Below are 17,179 nucleotides of genomic sequence, written 5' to 3'. Positions count from 1 at the left end.
GTATATTACGAATTGAATCATGTTATATTACAACATGTGGTATCAGAGCGGGTTGCGAAGCTATCCCTTGATTTGATTCGTTTTCGTACCCTAATTCGCGAACTGAAGAAAGCAGAAGCTTAAATTCGTATGCTTCTTACGAACTAAAGTTCGTTAGAACTCTAACTTCGTGAGAACTTCCTTACGAACTCTAAGTTCGTAAACAAAATCACTAAGTTCGTAAGAACACTCTAAGTTCATAAGGCTTATATGTGTACAGAACATAACTTCTGCTCATCTTCACATTTACTTCCTCACGAACTTACCTTATTTTCGTAAGCTATCTTCGTTGCTTATTTTCGTAAGCTATCTTCGTTGCTTATGTTCGTAAGCTATCTTCGTTTGTTACTTACGAAGATAGTTAACTACTTACGAAGTTAATCACTATTTACGAAGATAGTTAACAACTTACGAAGATAGTCAACTACTTACGAATTTAATCACTACTTACGAAGTTAATCCTTACTACGAACTTAGCTATCTTCGTACCGTGCTTATTTTCATGGATTACTGATTAACTTAGTTGATTATCATGTTCGTGCTTACTAGTTTTACCTTATAATTTCGATGGCTAAATTTGTCTCTTAATTTCGAAAATAATTTTTTCTGAGGCATTTTTACCATAGCACTTCAAGGGTAAAAATTTTTGGGACCCCGCCAGGGGCTCTGCCCCTTGGACCCAGCCAGGGGCTGCCGCCCCTTGGACCCCGCTCCCAGGGGCGCTGCCCCCGGACCCTCGTAGTGTGTGGGGGCTTCACACAAATGTACATGGTTTCATCATCTGTGCCCAAAGGTCAGATGTGATTCTCATGGTGTGTTCTTTTCCTTTTAGATAATGAACACTAAGTATATTGATTCTGCCCAAAGGTGATTTAATATACTCTGTGTGCTAAAAGGAACATTTTTCATGCATAAGATACACGATTCTTAATTTTGTGTCCAAAGGTCAAAAGATAAGCGTTGTGATGCATGAACCTAATGCTCATGTGTACTTAGATATTAGTTACTTCTGCCCAAAGGTGATGTAAATCTAAGTAGAGCCTTATGTTAACTTATTGTTTTAGTGTTTACAATAGGTTACCTATCACTAGCTTCATTAGTATAATGGTCTTAGTCTCATTACTTCAGGAACATTACTTTAGCCTCTTACGTAAGGAACATTATTGTTAGCTCTTAGTTAAGTTTAGGCATTACTTTAGTTCCATTAGTTTTATAGATATTACTTAGTCTGCCTTAGATAGCTAATTATGTCACTATAATCTCATTGCCCTTAGTTTTAGGGATTACGTTATTAATCTTCTATTACTTGTATCCTAAATCTGTATCCTCCTTATTTCCACTGTAGTACCTCCCATTGGCATTTAGCCACTTACCGGTGAAAACTATGCTTCATGGAAAGATCAGTTAGATCTTACTCTGGGGTACTATGACCTGGACTACGCCATTCGTCATGATGAACCCGCTGCCATTACTGCAACCTCTACTGCAGAGCAGATAGCGGCATTTGAGAAGTGGGACAAGGCGAATCGCTTGTCACTTATGACGGTCAAAAGCTCTATTCCTCTTGGTCTCCGAGGAGCTATTCCCGAGTCTGATAAAGTGAAAGATTACCTCAAATCTGTTGAGGACTACTTCAAGGGATCGTCTAAAGCGCATGCAAGCAGCTTAATGCTAAAGATGCTTACTCTGAAATACGATGGAAAAAGCGGTGTCCGTGAACACATAATGAAAATGAGCGACATGGCGAACAAGCTTAAGACTCTCGAAATGGAAGTCTCTGACAATTTTCTTGTGCATTTCATAATGACATCATTGCCTGCTCAATTTGATGCCTTCAAGATTAACTATAATGCTCAGAAGGACAAATGGAAGATGAGTGAACTGATTGCAATGTGTCAACAAGAAGAAGATCGCCTTAAGCTCGAGCAACCTGAAGCTGTTCACCTTACTACCACTGCTAATTCCAAAAAGAGGAAGGGTAACAACAGTAACAAGAATGGAAAGAAAGCTTCAAAGATGAGTCCTGGTGCAGTTGCTTCTAGCTCTAATGCCTTGAACATCAAGTGTAAGTTCTGTCGTACTCAAGGGCACATTCAGAAAGAGTGTCCTAAGTTCAAGGAATGGCTAGCTAAGAAAGGTAACGTACTTTATGTAATATTTGATTCTTTTACTACTGATGTTCCTGTTAATACATGGTGGGGTGATTCTGGTTCTATGGTCCATGTGACTAACTCAATGCAGGGATTCCATACAATCCAGAAGCTACGAAAGGGCCAAAGAAAACTTAGAGTTGGAAGTGGTGATCTTTTAGATGTCGAAGCCATGGGAACTTATATTTTACATATGAGTACTGGAAAATGTATTAGACTATTAGATACCTTATATGTACCGAGAATTACTCGGAACCTCGTATCTATTTCTAAACTAGACATTGAAGGTTTTGTAATAATTCATGGTTTCGGCAAGATTACTATTACTCTTAATAATGAATTGCTTGGTCGTGGTTTCTTGGATGGAATGCTGTATAAATTAGAACTAGATCATAATTTCTCACAATCTTTGTTGTCTTTTAATGTTGATGATATAGCTAAGACAAAGACAAAATCACTTAAGCAACAAGAGAATTCCTCCATGTTGTAGCATAAACGTCTTGGCCACATCTCACGAGATCGCATGACACGACTCGTAAAGGATGGAATCTTACCATCTCTTGACTTTAGTGATTTTGAAACATGTATTCAATGTCTCAAAGGCAAAATGGTTAAAGGGAATAAGAAAGGAGCCACAAGAAGTTCCAACTTGTTGGAAATAATTCATACTGATATTAGTGGCCCCTATCCCGCTTCCATTACAGGACATACTTCATTTATTACATTTATTGATGATTATTCACGTTATATGCACCTTTATTTGATTAAGGAAAAGTCTGAATCCTTACAAACTTTTATTGATTTTAAAACTTTGGTTGAAAACCAACTTGAACGAAAAATAAAAGTTGTAAGATCAGATAGAGGAGGTGAGTATTATGGTAGACATATTGATGTTGGTCAAGTTGCTGGTCCTTTCCATGACTTTTGTAAGGAACATGGCATAATTAACCAATACAACATGCTTGGTTCTCCTCAACAAAATGGTGTTGCTGAAAGGAGAAATAGAACCCTAATGGACATGGTGAGAAGTATGCTTGCCAACACTAACTTACCTACTTTCCTTTGGACTGAGGCCTTAAAAACAGCCGTTCATATACTCAATAGAGTTCCTTCTAAATCTGTCCCTAAAACTCCTCATGAGATCTGGACAGGGAAGAAACCGAGTCTTAGATATATGAAAGTATGGGGTTGTCCTGCCGAAGCTAAATTCTATAACCCTAACTTAAAGAAACTTGATCCTAAGACTGTTACATGTTTCTTTGTCGGTTATCCGGATAACTCAAAAGGTTATCGGTTTTACTGTCCTTCCCACACTATTCGCATCAGTGATACACAGCATGCCACTTTCCTAGAGAACTCAGAGATCAGTGGGAGCACAACAAATCATAACTTCGATTTGCAAAAAGTACAAGAAGCGGGGGGAAACGATTCGTCGGTTAGTATTATTCCTCCGATAATTCCTCTTGTACAGAACGTTGCTCCGAATGTCACTGATCCAACTCCTCCTAATGTTAATCATGAGACCACTAATGCTGAAGGATCTTCCGAAAATCCCGAAAATCAACTCAGGAGATCATCGAGGTCACGTAGGGCCACCAATTTTGATGACTTCATTACTTATCTCACTGAAGTTGAGGATGTTGGAAAGCTTATTGATCCTATCTCCTATAAAGAAGCCATTAATAGTGATCAAGCCACTTAGTGGAATGAAGCCATGATTGAAGAGCTTAATTCCATGTAACATAATGACGTTTGGGAATTGGTTGAACTTCCTGAAGGATCCAAAACTGTTGGTTGCAAATGGGTCTTCAAAACCAAATTAGACCCGAAAGGAAACGTCGAACGATATAAGGCCAGATTGGTTGCGAAGGGCTATACTCAGAAGGCTGGAGTCGATTATCAAGAGACCTTTTCTCCCGTGTCTCGTAAAGACTCTTTAAGGATCGTTATGGCACTAGTAGCTCACTTTGATCTCGAGTTACATCAGATGGATGTCAAAACATCTTTCTTAAATGGAGACTTGGAAAAAGACGTATACATGTGGCAACCTGAAGGATTCATTCCAAAAGGTAAAGAGCACATGGTCTGCAAGTTAAAGAAATCCATATATGGGTTGAAGCAAACATCAAGATAATGGTACCTTAAGTTTGATGAAGTCATTAAAGAACAAGACTTCATAAAGAATCAAGTGGATCAATGCACCTATCTCAAGATCAGTGGGAGTAATTTTATAATCCTTGTTTTGTATGTAGACGATATTCTACTAGCAAGTAATAACTTGGATATGTTGCATGAGTCGAAGCGGATGCTTTCGCAGAAATTCGACATGAAAGATCTCGGTGATGCCTCTTATGTTATAGGTATCGAAATACATCGGGATAGGCATAATGGTATTTTAGGTGTTTCTCAAAGGGCCTATATTGAGCGGGTTTTAGAACGCTATAGCATGCAACATTGCGCACCCACTGTAGCTCCAGTAGTTAAAGGAGATGTATTCGGCACTTTCCAAAGTCCGAACACTGAGATTGAAAAGGAGCAAATGAGGGTGATACCTTACTCATCAGTAGTTGGGAGCATTATGTACGCTCAGGTCTGTACTCGTCCAGATATCGCTTATATCACCGGTATGCTAGGACGTTACTTATCTAATCCTGGATTAGCACACTGGAAAGCTAAGAAAGTTCTACGATATTTGCAAGGGACCAAAGACTACAAACTAACGTATAGAAGAAGTGACAATCTAGAAGTAGTAGGCTATTCCGATTCTGATTTTGCCAAAAGCAAGGAAGATAAGAAATCTACTTCTGGGTATATTTTCATGTTAGCTGGCGGACCTATCTCTTGGCGGAGTCATAAGCAGAAACTGACTGCAACATCCACCATGATGGCTGAATACATTGCCGTTTATAATGCTACTTGCCATGGGATGTTAATTAGGAATCTGGTCAGTGGACTCAAAGTCGTCAACTCCATTTCTAGACCATTGAAGCTTTACTGTGATAACTCAGCTGCCGTAACTTTCTCGAACAGTAACAGTTCAACTGGTGCTGGGCTGTATCTCGATACAAAGTATCTGTTTGTACGCGAACGGGTTGAGGAAAATGTTCTTTGTATTGAGTACATAAGTACAAATGACATGCTAGTGGATCCGATGACCAAAGGTCTTCCTCCTAATGTCTTCGTAGGACACGTGTCGAAGATGGGACTTACTAAAGACTTAGTTTAATTTAATAGCATATTGTGCTTATTTGGTCATTAGTATTACTGTTTAAAATTTTTCCTCCTTATTCAGATTTTGTTTGTCTATTAATCGCACTTTGAGTACTCGTATTAGTGTGTTGACATTATTGTGACAAAATTTGTCTTAGTCAATTGATCATTGTTTATTAGTTTTAAATTTGAGTCATAGTTTGACTAGTGGGGGTCCTGAGTTGATGTTCTTCTCTATGACTGTACTTATTGGCTATGATTTCGGTTTAAAACAAAATGAGTATTATTCCGGAACTTATTTGAATACTCATAGATAAATGATCGCTCGGTCAAGTGGGAGAATGTTGGAACCACGTTAGTGTGACCGTCACTGATCATGTGTCATTCCTGATATGATAATTGACGATAATGAAATCCCTATGTCTAAGTAAATATTCGATGGACGTATTTACTCTTAAAGACATATTATAGGGTTTCCCATTAGGTGATTGGACTTGAGAGGACTAATGAAGCACGAATTAAACACCAGAGGGACTTAATATGAAAATACTCTCCTTATATATATAGAGAGTAATTAACCATAATTGAGGGTTAATCACAAAAAATTCACAGCCTCAAAAATCATAAAATTCGTCCATCTTCTCTGTTGAATTCATTAGAACCGAATTCATCACTCCATCCTAAATCAATCATCTTATTTTGGGAACCCGAAATCAATGGCAAATATGTTTAATGCCTTTATAGGTTCTTCTGGATCTCACGGTACGTGTATATTACGAATTGAATCATGTTATATTACAACATGATGAACTTAATTAATGTTGGATTACATACTGCTCTAACATATATACAGCTGCCTGTCTTCTGTTTATTCATGTCCCCCGCGCTCGCTCAACCCACGTTTGACTTCTGTTTTAATTTATTACGTTAACACACCCGGTAATGGTCGTCCCTAACCCCGACGCGTGCCGAACCTTCCTTCTCTGGTCAACAAGTGGACTACCCCTTTCATTCTCATGCATTCGGTTTTTTGTTACACGCGCCACCTCACCAACAGCAAGATCACGAGTAGCTAGCTAGCAGCTGGGGTCTCTCTCTCTATCTTATAAAATCGCTGAACTTGCTGCTGCACAATGTAAAGAGGTAAATTTTACATGATGAATCTTTCCATTTTGTTATGTAAAGATCTTGAAGAGGTGATTCAGTGGAGGATCTTGAAGAGGTGATCAGTTGGTTCTTTCTCCGGTCTCCGATGCTTTTTTCTTTCTTTCCAGATGTACGTGACTTCATTTTTCTTTTAAGTATAAAATAGAAAACAATCCCAATTATATATAATTAATTGATTAACCGGTTAAAACTAAAACTAAAAACCGATTATCGGTTAACCGATTAGGAATCGGTTTTTGGTTTTGAAAGTGCAAATCGATTACTAACCGGCGATTTTTTCTAACCTATAATCGGTTTGTACTGTATCGGTTATTAACCGGTTACGATTATAGGTTAACTTTCGAATCGGTTCAGTTAACCGGTTTTTTTGTGCACCTCTAGACACCGCTTCCTAAAGGACTTCCGAACTAAAGTTTTACACATTATAATATATATATTAAAAAACAAAGTCTCAAAAATCGTGTGAATAATAGTATATTTTTAATTTTTTTTATTTTCACCACATAAGTTTCAATCTTTACATTTTTAGTACTAAACTAATATACTTCTTAATAAACTTTTTGTTCTATTTATTTTCACCACAAAACTTTCAATCTTGACACTTTTAGCACTAAACTACATATTTTTTAGTAATAGTATACTTTTTATTCTTTTTACTTTCATCACAGAAGTTTCAATCTTTACACTTTTAGCACTGAACTATAATACTTTTTAGTAAACTTTTTTATTTTTTTTTAATTTTCAACACAAAACTTTCAATTTTTATACTTTTAGCACTAAACTATAATATTTTTTAGTAAACTTTGTATTTTTTTTTATTTTCACCATAATATTTTAAATCTTTACACTTTTAGCACTAAACTTTCATAGTTTTTAATTTTCTTTTATTTTAAAGTACGGGAAAGCGTGTACAGAATAGTATACCTTTTATTTTAGTTTTTATTTTTACCACACTAGTTTCACTCTTTACACTTTTAGAACAAAACTTTTATAATTCTTAATTAACTTTTTAATCTTTTTATTTTCATCACAATATCTTAACTCCTTACACTTTTAGCACTAAATTTTTCTACTTTTTGATAATCTTTTATTTTAACTATAACATTTTAATCTCTTACACTTTAGCAACAAACTTTTTAACACATATTAAAAAGAAATGTACGGAAAAAGTTGTAAAGAATAATAAACTTTCTATTCACTTTATTTTCACCACAACATTTAAGTCTCTTACACTTTTAGCACTAAACTTTTACGAGAACAACTTTCACTTTCACACAAAATTTTACAGTTCATTTTTTAACTAACAAATGTCAGTTTTTAATAATTTGAATAATATATGTTTTTTTCAAAAAGTTTATGGCACATTATCTTTTAAATAATATTTTTTCTAAATCGTTAACAAATGTGATGTCTCCCGGGACAACGCCCGGGTGACATATCTCGTTAGAATTAATCTTGTTTTTGCTTTTTGTTATAAAATAAAAGGTGGGTGTTAGTGTTTATTATTTTTATCACCTTCTATATATATATTTGATAACAAAAAGCAAAAAACAAGGTTCTAATGAGTAAGTGATGTAATAAGATTGCAGCCGGTGGGTCTCAAAGTGGAGGAAGAATAAAAAAGTTATACAGGAATTTAGGAAATAGAATGTGCAATCAAGTTTTGTTTAAGGAATTATAGCGATTGTATACTTTCGGTTTGGTTAGGGTGTAGAATTGTTCAGGTTGAATTGGAGACTTAGATAGTCATTTGGTCATGTCCAAATGGCTGTAAGTGTTGTTTGTAATTTGGTTTTGTGATTAATATATTTTTTTCCTTATATTATTGTTATTATTATCTATAGTTTTAAACCATTTACGTCATTAAAAAATAACCACATTAATTAATTGGATTTTGTTGTTTATGTTTCTTGTTAGTATCCTTAAATTGTCTCATTACAACATTTATAAAAGTTGTTCGACTAGAAAATATACATAATCTCATATGATCAAAACCAAGTTATTTTAATGTTAATTAGGTTAACAAAATATTTACAAATAAAAACACCACTTAAATATGTTAAGTTGGTCAAGAGTATCTTCTAAATCTACTATGTGGATATTGGAGGTGAGTTTTACCTAAAGTTTCAAGTTCGAGTATTGGTTTCTCATCTCAGGGTATTTTTCATAAAAAGGAAGTTGGAGGTCTAATAACAAATCGCTGGTTAAATTTGTCTTCTAACACGTCTAATCAAATCAAAACTAATATAAATAAATAAATAAACATTTATAAATACATATGACATGGTCTAATTCAATAAATAAATAGAACTAAAAAAACACGAGTTTATTGGTAAAGTTATGGTTTTAAAATATTTATAAACCTAAATTACTTTACAAACTCTTTTAAAAATTAAAACTTATTTAATACTCTTTTAAGTCTTAACCAATCAAATACTCCACATAGACAATAAATTAATATAGTGACTATAATTATTTAAAGTACAAATCCTATTGGTCTTTTGATTTTGATGCCTGAAGCTAATTTTTTCTCTACAACGTTTTAAGCAAAACGTTTTAGAAGATTTCACAAAGAGCTAGTTTGCCCGAGAGGTTAAGGGGGAAGACTTAAGATCTTCTGCACATTAGTGCGCATGGGTTCGAACCCCATAGCTAGCAATTTATTTTACTTTAGCTTTTAAGTATTTTAAGTTGCAAACAATAATAAAAAAGTTTTATCAACACTATTCGAGTATTCGTTACTTATTTAATTAAACTACTCGATAGATAATTAGATATCTAATCCGATACACTTTCAAGCGAAAGAGTTGTATACTAATTCTAATTCTAATCTTACTACAATAACTCGTAAACCCCTTATATTCGATATCTGAAAAAAGTTCAATATTACTAACTAATACTCGTAATAATAATTAACGAACCCTAACCATAATTCATATGCACTGTCAATCAATATATTCATATCACTACAAAATACGCACGTGTATATGATCTGAATTTTTTTTCGAAAACTAATGGAACAGTTTCGAAAAATAGAAGAAATCGGACGTGGAGCATATGGTATTGTATGGAAAGCGATAAACAAGCAAACGAATGAAGTAGTTGCGATCAAGAAACTCTTCGAAACCTATTACACAATTGAAGAATGCATCAACTTAAGAGAAGTTAAATCACTCATCAAGATGAAAAATCATCCAAATATCGTGTCGCTTAAACAAATCATCAGACAAAACGATACGTTGTTCTTGGTATTTGAATACATGGAACGTGATCTTTATAAAACTATACAAGATCGAATAATGAAACCTTTTAAAGAAACCGAGATTAGAGACATGTGTTTTCAAGTGTTTAAAGGTCTTGCATATATGCATTCTAATGGATACTTTCATCGTGATATTAAACCGGGGAATATTCTTGTATCTAAAGATGTTATTAAGATTTGTGATCTTGGTCAAGCTAAAGAAATTAATGGTGAACCACCATACACCCCTGAAGTTTCAACTTTGTGGTATCGAGCCCCTGAGGTTTTTCTAGATGCACCGGTTTATAATTCTGCGGTTGATATGTGGGCAATTGGTGCAATCATGGTTGAATTGTTTACTCTCGAGCCGTTGTTTAAAGGTGATTTGGAAATAGATGTGATGTATAAGATTTGTAGCGTGTTAGGAACCCCGACGAAAAGTACTTGGGACAGAGGACTTGATCTTGCTAGAAAAATAAATTATGAGTTTCCGAAAGATTTTCTTGGTGTGAAGTTTTCTAAATTGTTACCAAATGCAAGCTCGGACGTTGTTGATCTTATTGTTTTGCTTCTTTTGTGGGATCCAAATATGAGGCCGACGGCCATAGAGACGCTTCAACATCCTTTCTTCGATGGTTGTTACAATGTCCCCAAAACCGTCTTCATCAAGAAGTCGACGACAAGGAGTTTGGAAAGTGGCTCAAGTGGTTCGGAAACAATAGCATCAAGAGAAGACCCGATCAAGTTCTTTACGAAAAGAGTAGTTGATCCAAGGGAAGATTCAATCATTTGCTCACAGAAAATCCATAATTTGACTTCTAAGATGTAATTAATAGTTGTTTTGTTTATTCTTTTAAGTCAAACTAATGTATGTTATGTTATATATAGTTTTAGCTATAATAGAGGTATCATAAAATAGACTAGTAATTGATACACGTTTAATATGGTTTGGCTTATTGGTTTGTTGTTTAATTTTCTAGACGATATATGAAGAAGATCAATGCATAAGCAAATTAATCGATTGGCTAAGCTCAGTCAGATAGTTTGTAAATATCACAAATTTTGCGTGTATAGTATATGCCATGGTTAGAGCCATCTTGAAATTTTTACAACATTTTTAAGTAAGCACGCATAAGGAGTGATTAGTAGAGGTTTGTAAACAATTACCCTTTTGACATGACTTGTACAAAGATGAATCATTAAGCTTGAGGTTTTGATTTCAAATTTGAGTGTGAGTAAAATGTTTTCTTGATGCCCTTTATATCTTTCAGCCGAATGTTGGTCATGGAGTCGAAACCTTTGAAAAACATATTGGGAAGTCCTTGCCAATGAGGTGAGCCATAAATGTTTTCTCTAGCATTTAACTGGTTTCCTCCATGTAGTAAGAATTTCATGGTCAATCTCTACCGGACGATGAAAAGATATGTCGCTGAGTCCAATCACCACCGATGTTAAAAAAAATATATTTTCTTGATAGAAGATACGGGTTTAGTCTCAAAGTAACTATATAATTAGAATTAAATATATAAAGAGTCAATGAACTAACATTAAAAAAAAAAAAAAAATAAAAAAATAAAAATAAAAAAAAAGTCTACACAAATTAATACTTGAATATCTATTAAATTACATGTAGTAGAACACACTTTTTTTTTTTTTTCTTTCTTCCTTCTCGTGATACCTTGAATTTTATGGGCTGAAACCCAGACCCATTTCGGGCTAACAATCCAAAAGACTATTCATACAGCCGTATATAGTTATTTATTATTTGGATTTAATTTAATACGAATTGCATAGTTGCTTAGCTGGTTTGCCCGAGAGGTTAAGGGGGAAGACTTAAGATCTTCTGCACATTAGTGCGCATGGGTTCGAACCCCATAGCCAGCATCTTTTTTCCTTCATATTTATTTTACATATTAAACTGCCGCCAAGTACAAATTTAACAAAGGTACCTTTGAAGTTGAAATACTCGCAAAAGAATCACGCGTTGTATTTTCTTCTACTAACATTTAATAAGTGAAGCTTTTAGTCTAGAAAACAAAACTTGGTAGGTTTTATTTGATCTTATTGATTTTCATGAACAGTATAATTAATACAGTATTTAATTGTTTAACCTATGAATGTCACTTTTATTTAAATTAAATGATCGATTAAAATACTGACTTGGATTAATTTGAAAGTTTAAGGACGACAAATAGACTATTTTGTCACTACACATATACTACATGTTAGGCTATATCCTAACTGCAAGAATTATATATGATGGAAAATGACATAGACGTTCGCTTAACAACTTATTACATATTCAAAAACTAATACATTATATATTAAAAATCAACCTTTGAATTTAACAACAACAAACTATAAATTTTAATACACCAAGTTAAATTTTACTGACGCGGTAAAAAGAACTGAAACATAATTCTCCGACGACGACATTGCACGAACAAGATTTTTAAATCTGTAACTTAGATTTCTCTATGAACTACAGTACATATATATTATGTTTATGTTTACTTAACTAAGAAATGATAAAAGTATTCCCAAAAGATAACAACTTGAATTAAAACCATCTTTTAATATCTTCCCAGTCCCACGAAGATTGATCAACAGTACTCTCCATTGGCAAGTGAGAATGATCAATAGTTTGGTCCTCTGATGAGTTATAGCTGTGATCAGACGAACTCATTGTCCTTTCCAATACGGAGGGAGGGATAGAAGAAGTCGATGTGGTTGCATGATGTTCGTCGTTGTTTTGAATGAGTTGCGGAACTAGTAGTTGCTCGTTCATCATCGCTACTCCAGGCCTTCTGTCAAAAGCCCTCAAAGAATTTGATCTCACATATACTCGGCACAAACTAAATTCTTCCATTAGCTGCATTTTATTAGGTCAAAGTTGAAAGAAAAAAACAAGGGTCAAATCAGAACATTTAAAATGGGACAGATGGACAATATAAATAAATGAAAAGCCGTGTATATATGCATGATCGATCAGTTCCTATAAGTACACAGTGGATCGAATGAAATGTTAGCTAGCTACCTCAGGTTTTTGGTTAGTGTTTGTGGAGACAATGGTACTTTCTTGAAAAGCCTTGTATTCATTCATCTTCCATGTAGTCTTTGTCCCGGTGGGAGCTCTACCATTGTAGAAAACCATGGTTCTTTTGATCCCAATGGCCCGATTACTCGATGAGTAAACGAAGCTTGGAGATCCAGTGGCCTTCCAGTAGCCAGAACTTGTGAGGCGGGATGGTCGTCCCCCTCTTGCTTCTTTCTCTTGTCTAGGAATGAAAAAGAACCATTGTTCGGGGTCTCCTTGACAACGCTCTCCTGCATATTCTGCTAATTCAAAGATATCATATATACATATAAGATCAACTAATTATATATGGATCGATGTTTTATAGATCCAATATGTATGATCAAGCTAGCTAGCTAGCTAGTACATATATATTGTGCATTTTGTTTTATTTAGTTAATGCCATTGAATAGTTTGTAACTTTGTATCACATGTACAAACAAAATCATACATTTCATATCATCATCATCTAAGAAATTAAATGGTGTTCTTGAGTAATATATGCTTTTAAAACTCTCTCATGAATTAATGGTTTTCAAGTCGAAACATCTCAGCTCCTTTTGGTTATGATATATAAACACATTAAAAACTAAAAAAAAATTGATAAAGGCCGGGTGATAACCATAACTAACTAAGATAATTAATTAAGTAGATCATAACTTTTTTTTCTCTCATGAATGATCATTTCATGACAACCTAGCTAATCGAGATTCGAGAGGGGCTAATAATTAATTACAGAAATTATATGGATGGAGATATATATCAGGAAAAAAAAAAAAAAAAAGGTAAATGCCCAGAATGGTAGTTAATTAATTAATTAACGTACGAGGGAGATCCCAGGGATAGAAATCATAAACATGGAGTTGGGGTATGACTCGATCGATATGTTGCAGCAGTGCAGTTGATGATGTGCTGCCGCCGCCATGTAGGATCTTGTTCTTTAAATAGAAGGTTATCAGCTCTTCTTCCGTCGGGTAGAATCTGAATCCCGGCGTCGTCACCACTTCTTCATCATCTCCCTCCATCTTGTTGAATATATCTCTCTATTTGTTTTCTATTGATGATGAGCAAAATGATAATTAATTAGAAATGAACTTAACATATATACCATAGCTTCACACTATATATATATAGTTAATATGCAAATACATGTAATATAATTTGAATGTTTCAATATATATTATTTTGGTATAGGTATATGTACGAGCTAGTGTGTAAAGATATATAGAAACATAATACGTATGGATCGAGTAATATTTAGGTGTTGTGGCACTAACTATAGCTAGCTAATCTGACGACAGAATGAGAGGGAAAAAAAAACACTTAGAAAGTTCCATGCATTTTCTTGGAAGGACCATATATGGTTAGTTAATGATTTTTCTCATCTTTCTTTGTCTAGAAATGTCTTCAAAAACTCATACAAATCAATACTTTTGTCACTATCACCATAAAACCATATATATGAAAGTGAGTACTTAGCTTAATTACAAGTAAACTATGATATAAACTGATAAAGAGATTACGATATTCTTCATTGACATATTGATATCATGTTTTGTGCAGAAGAATTAAAAATACTATAATTATCTATACCCGTAATATGCATGATGATGAATGAATTTTTTTAAAAGAAGTTAAATTGTTGTATAAATTAAACTAGATTAAACCCGCACGTTGTGCGGGATTGACTGAGAACGTAAATAAAAAAATTACTGATAACTACATTATTATTCATAATTAATGATAATATAAAAAATAGTCAATTTACAACTGATGCAAATAATAAAATTATAATTTATAAATATATATACTTATCAAATATGTTAAAACATGACTAATGAAACGTAAATATTTATAAATCATAAAATTCTTTTTCTATGATCTATATATATTAAATATAATATAAAAAACAATCTCTCTTAAAACAATGATCATTATTTTTTTATTTTTTTTAGAACGACACAATGATAATTATCATTGAATTAATAAAAAAAATACGGTCTAAAAAATATATAAACATCTTTGCACTCATATATTATCAAAATACAAAATTTTAGTTATATGAAGATAAGTTACAAACATAGATTTAAATATCAAAAATATATGTGTGGAATTGATAAAGTAAATATCTAATTTAACATTGATAATATAATCGGGTAGTAAAATATTAGATGTAATTACCAATATAATCTAGTCTTATATTATATTAAACTATATTATATTCCACGTATAAAGATAATTAATACAAAGGAAGATAGAAAAAGATGAGTTACAAAGATCGACAATATATTATCAATATCTTTTAATTAGTTTTAAAATTCAATAAATATTTACCGTAGTTTGCAAAATATAAACAAATATTAAGTTAGATCAAGTGGTTTGTGCATAATATTAAAAGTTAAAGGTCATGAGTTCTAATCTTGTATTTGGCTTTTTTATTTGCTATTTAAGATTAATTAAAAAAAACAAATGTCCATGTAGGCAAATGATGACGTGACAAATGAAGTGCCACATGAGCATTAAAAAATATATATCTAATTGTCAATATCTCTAAGAAAAACTTTAAAGTTATTAGAAAATGACATCTAAGAAAAAAGTCGAGTTAACAAAAAAAGAGAAGTGTCACCTAGAAAAAAATATAGAGATAGAGATATTTTAAAATAAATAATGAGAGAGAGATATTTTAAAATAAAATTTTCGTACAATACAATTAATAATGAGGCAATGGCTTTGTTGACTTTTGATTTTATATAAGTGAATCCTTATTTGTCAGAAATGTATATAAGATGTAAATGTAAATGATTAGGCATTTAGGCAGAATAAATATATAAAGGGTAAGATACATAATTAAGAAATAATATAGTAACTTCCTCGTACCAAAAATATTAAAGGACAAAGCCGGATGATTATAATTAATTTATATGGTTAATCTAACAGCTAGATATAACTGATTTGTTTATTTGTGAATATCATGTTGGCTTTTTTTTTAAAGACAATTTTAAGTAGTAATTTATTGGACCTTCAACCCTGTTTATGGAAAATATCTTGATGAGAAACCAAGATATTTAATAATAATACTTTATGTGTATCTATTTTAATTATGTTTTTTTATGTGCATGTATCTATATCAAATATGTATTTATGTGATTTTTATATTTAAATATATAAAAAAATTATTAAAACAAAATAAGTTAGGAGTAATTAATTAGATGATTTAGTTATAAAAATAAAAATTTTGACTAAATGTCTAAGGAATTAAACTATTGGTTAACTTTAATGTGTAAGGGTATATATTAGTACTCCAAGTATCCGTCCCACTAAATTAGTCTATTTTTAGACTTTGCGAACTTTGACCACAAATATTTTTATTTGTATTATATAATAGTTGGGGAAAGTTATACCAATAAAACACACATCTAAAACATAATCAATTCATTTAACTTTCATCAAATATTATACAACACAAATAAAAATATTTATGGTCAAACTTCAAATATTTAAAACTGGACAAGTTTAATTTAATCTTGAAATGTTAAGAATGCAAACAAAGATATTTTTTTTTAAAAGGTGAATTTTGCTAGAAATCTCATGTCGTGATTTGACAGCGGGAGGTCTAGCATACGTTGTCTTAACCAGGTCCACGCTAGAGAGTTCCCTCAAAGTAGAAATGCCTATTTCAAATACCCGTTGGGGGAAAAACCCCAATTAATCCGCCTGAAGGTACGATAATTAATAAGGGTAAGCCCTGCCCCTCAAACTTGAACCTGAATATACCCAAGCCAAGCGCTAATAAAGGGACTTTTTATGTCCTTTCAAAGCTTAAACATAAGATCTCTTGAATTAGGGAATAACCTTTCAACCTTTCAATTAGCTATATGATGTCAATACGTATTCTTTTAACAGCTAGGATATTAAACTGGTCTTCTATTTCTGAAATTAAACTGTCCCTCAAGGTATATATTTTTTTAAATATAGTGAAAACCTTCGGCAAGGGTCCAAAAGATTAAACTGGTCTTCTATTTCTGATCAGCTAAAATTAAACTGTTCTTATATTTTATTAATAAATATAATAAATAAGATGTCAATACGTATTAAGATTAACAAAGATATATGATGTCAATACGTATTATCTATTAATTCATATAAACTGATCTTCTAGTTGTTGTAACAAAGTGATGATGATGATGCGTGCGTGACATGCGGAGTTATTGGGGTGAAGATGCCCAGATTAACAATTGTATGGATAATGAAAATTAAATTATATATTTGACATAGAATTTGTACAAACGAGCATTG

At 32.8% G+C, this 17,179-nt stretch overlaps 2 protein-coding genes and 2 non-coding genes across 4 annotated transcripts; 3 read left to right on the top strand and 1 right to left on the bottom strand.

Moving 5' to 3' along the window:
• Positions 1-9,141: 9,141 nt before the first annotated feature.
• TRNAL-UAA lies at positions 9,142-9,224 on the top strand. The gene has a single exon. It is a non-coding gene; the product is annotated as a tRNA-Leu (tRNA).
• A 356-nt stretch (positions 9,225-9,580) lies between these two features.
• On the top strand, positions 9,581-10,636 carry LOC122581504 (cyclin-dependent kinase F-4-like). Its single transcript, XM_043753734.1, has one exon. The coding sequence runs from the start codon at positions 9,581-9,583 to the stop codon at positions 10,634-10,636; it is 1,056 nt and encodes a 351-aa protein (XP_043609669.1).
• Positions 10,637-11,608: 972 nt separating this feature from the next.
• On the top strand, positions 11,609-11,691 carry TRNAL-UAA. Its single transcript has one exon. It is a non-coding gene; the product is annotated as a tRNA-Leu (tRNA).
• Positions 11,692-12,166: 475 nt separating this feature from the next.
• On the bottom strand, positions 12,167-14,089 carry LOC122582838 (NAC domain-containing protein 90-like). The gene is made up of 3 exons (XM_043755273.1): positions 13,710-14,089; positions 12,845-13,143; positions 12,167-12,679 (listed from the first exon to the last, which is right to left on the bottom strand). Exons 1-3 carry the CDS (start codon positions 13,906-13,908, stop codon positions 12,368-12,370), a joined length of 810 nt encoding a protein of 269 aa, XP_043611208.1. The 5' UTR covers positions 13,909-14,089; the 3' UTR covers positions 12,167-12,367.
• Positions 14,090-17,179: the final 3,090 nt, after the last annotated feature.

Source organism: Erigeron canadensis, chromosome 9, assembly GCF_010389155.1.
Source record: "Erigeron canadensis isolate Cc75 chromosome 9, C_canadensis_v1, whole genome shotgun sequence".
Classification (NCBI taxonomy): Eukaryota; Viridiplantae; Streptophyta; class Magnoliopsida; order Asterales; family Asteraceae; genus Erigeron; species Erigeron canadensis.
This window is presented reverse-complemented; position numbering and strand designations above follow the sequence as displayed.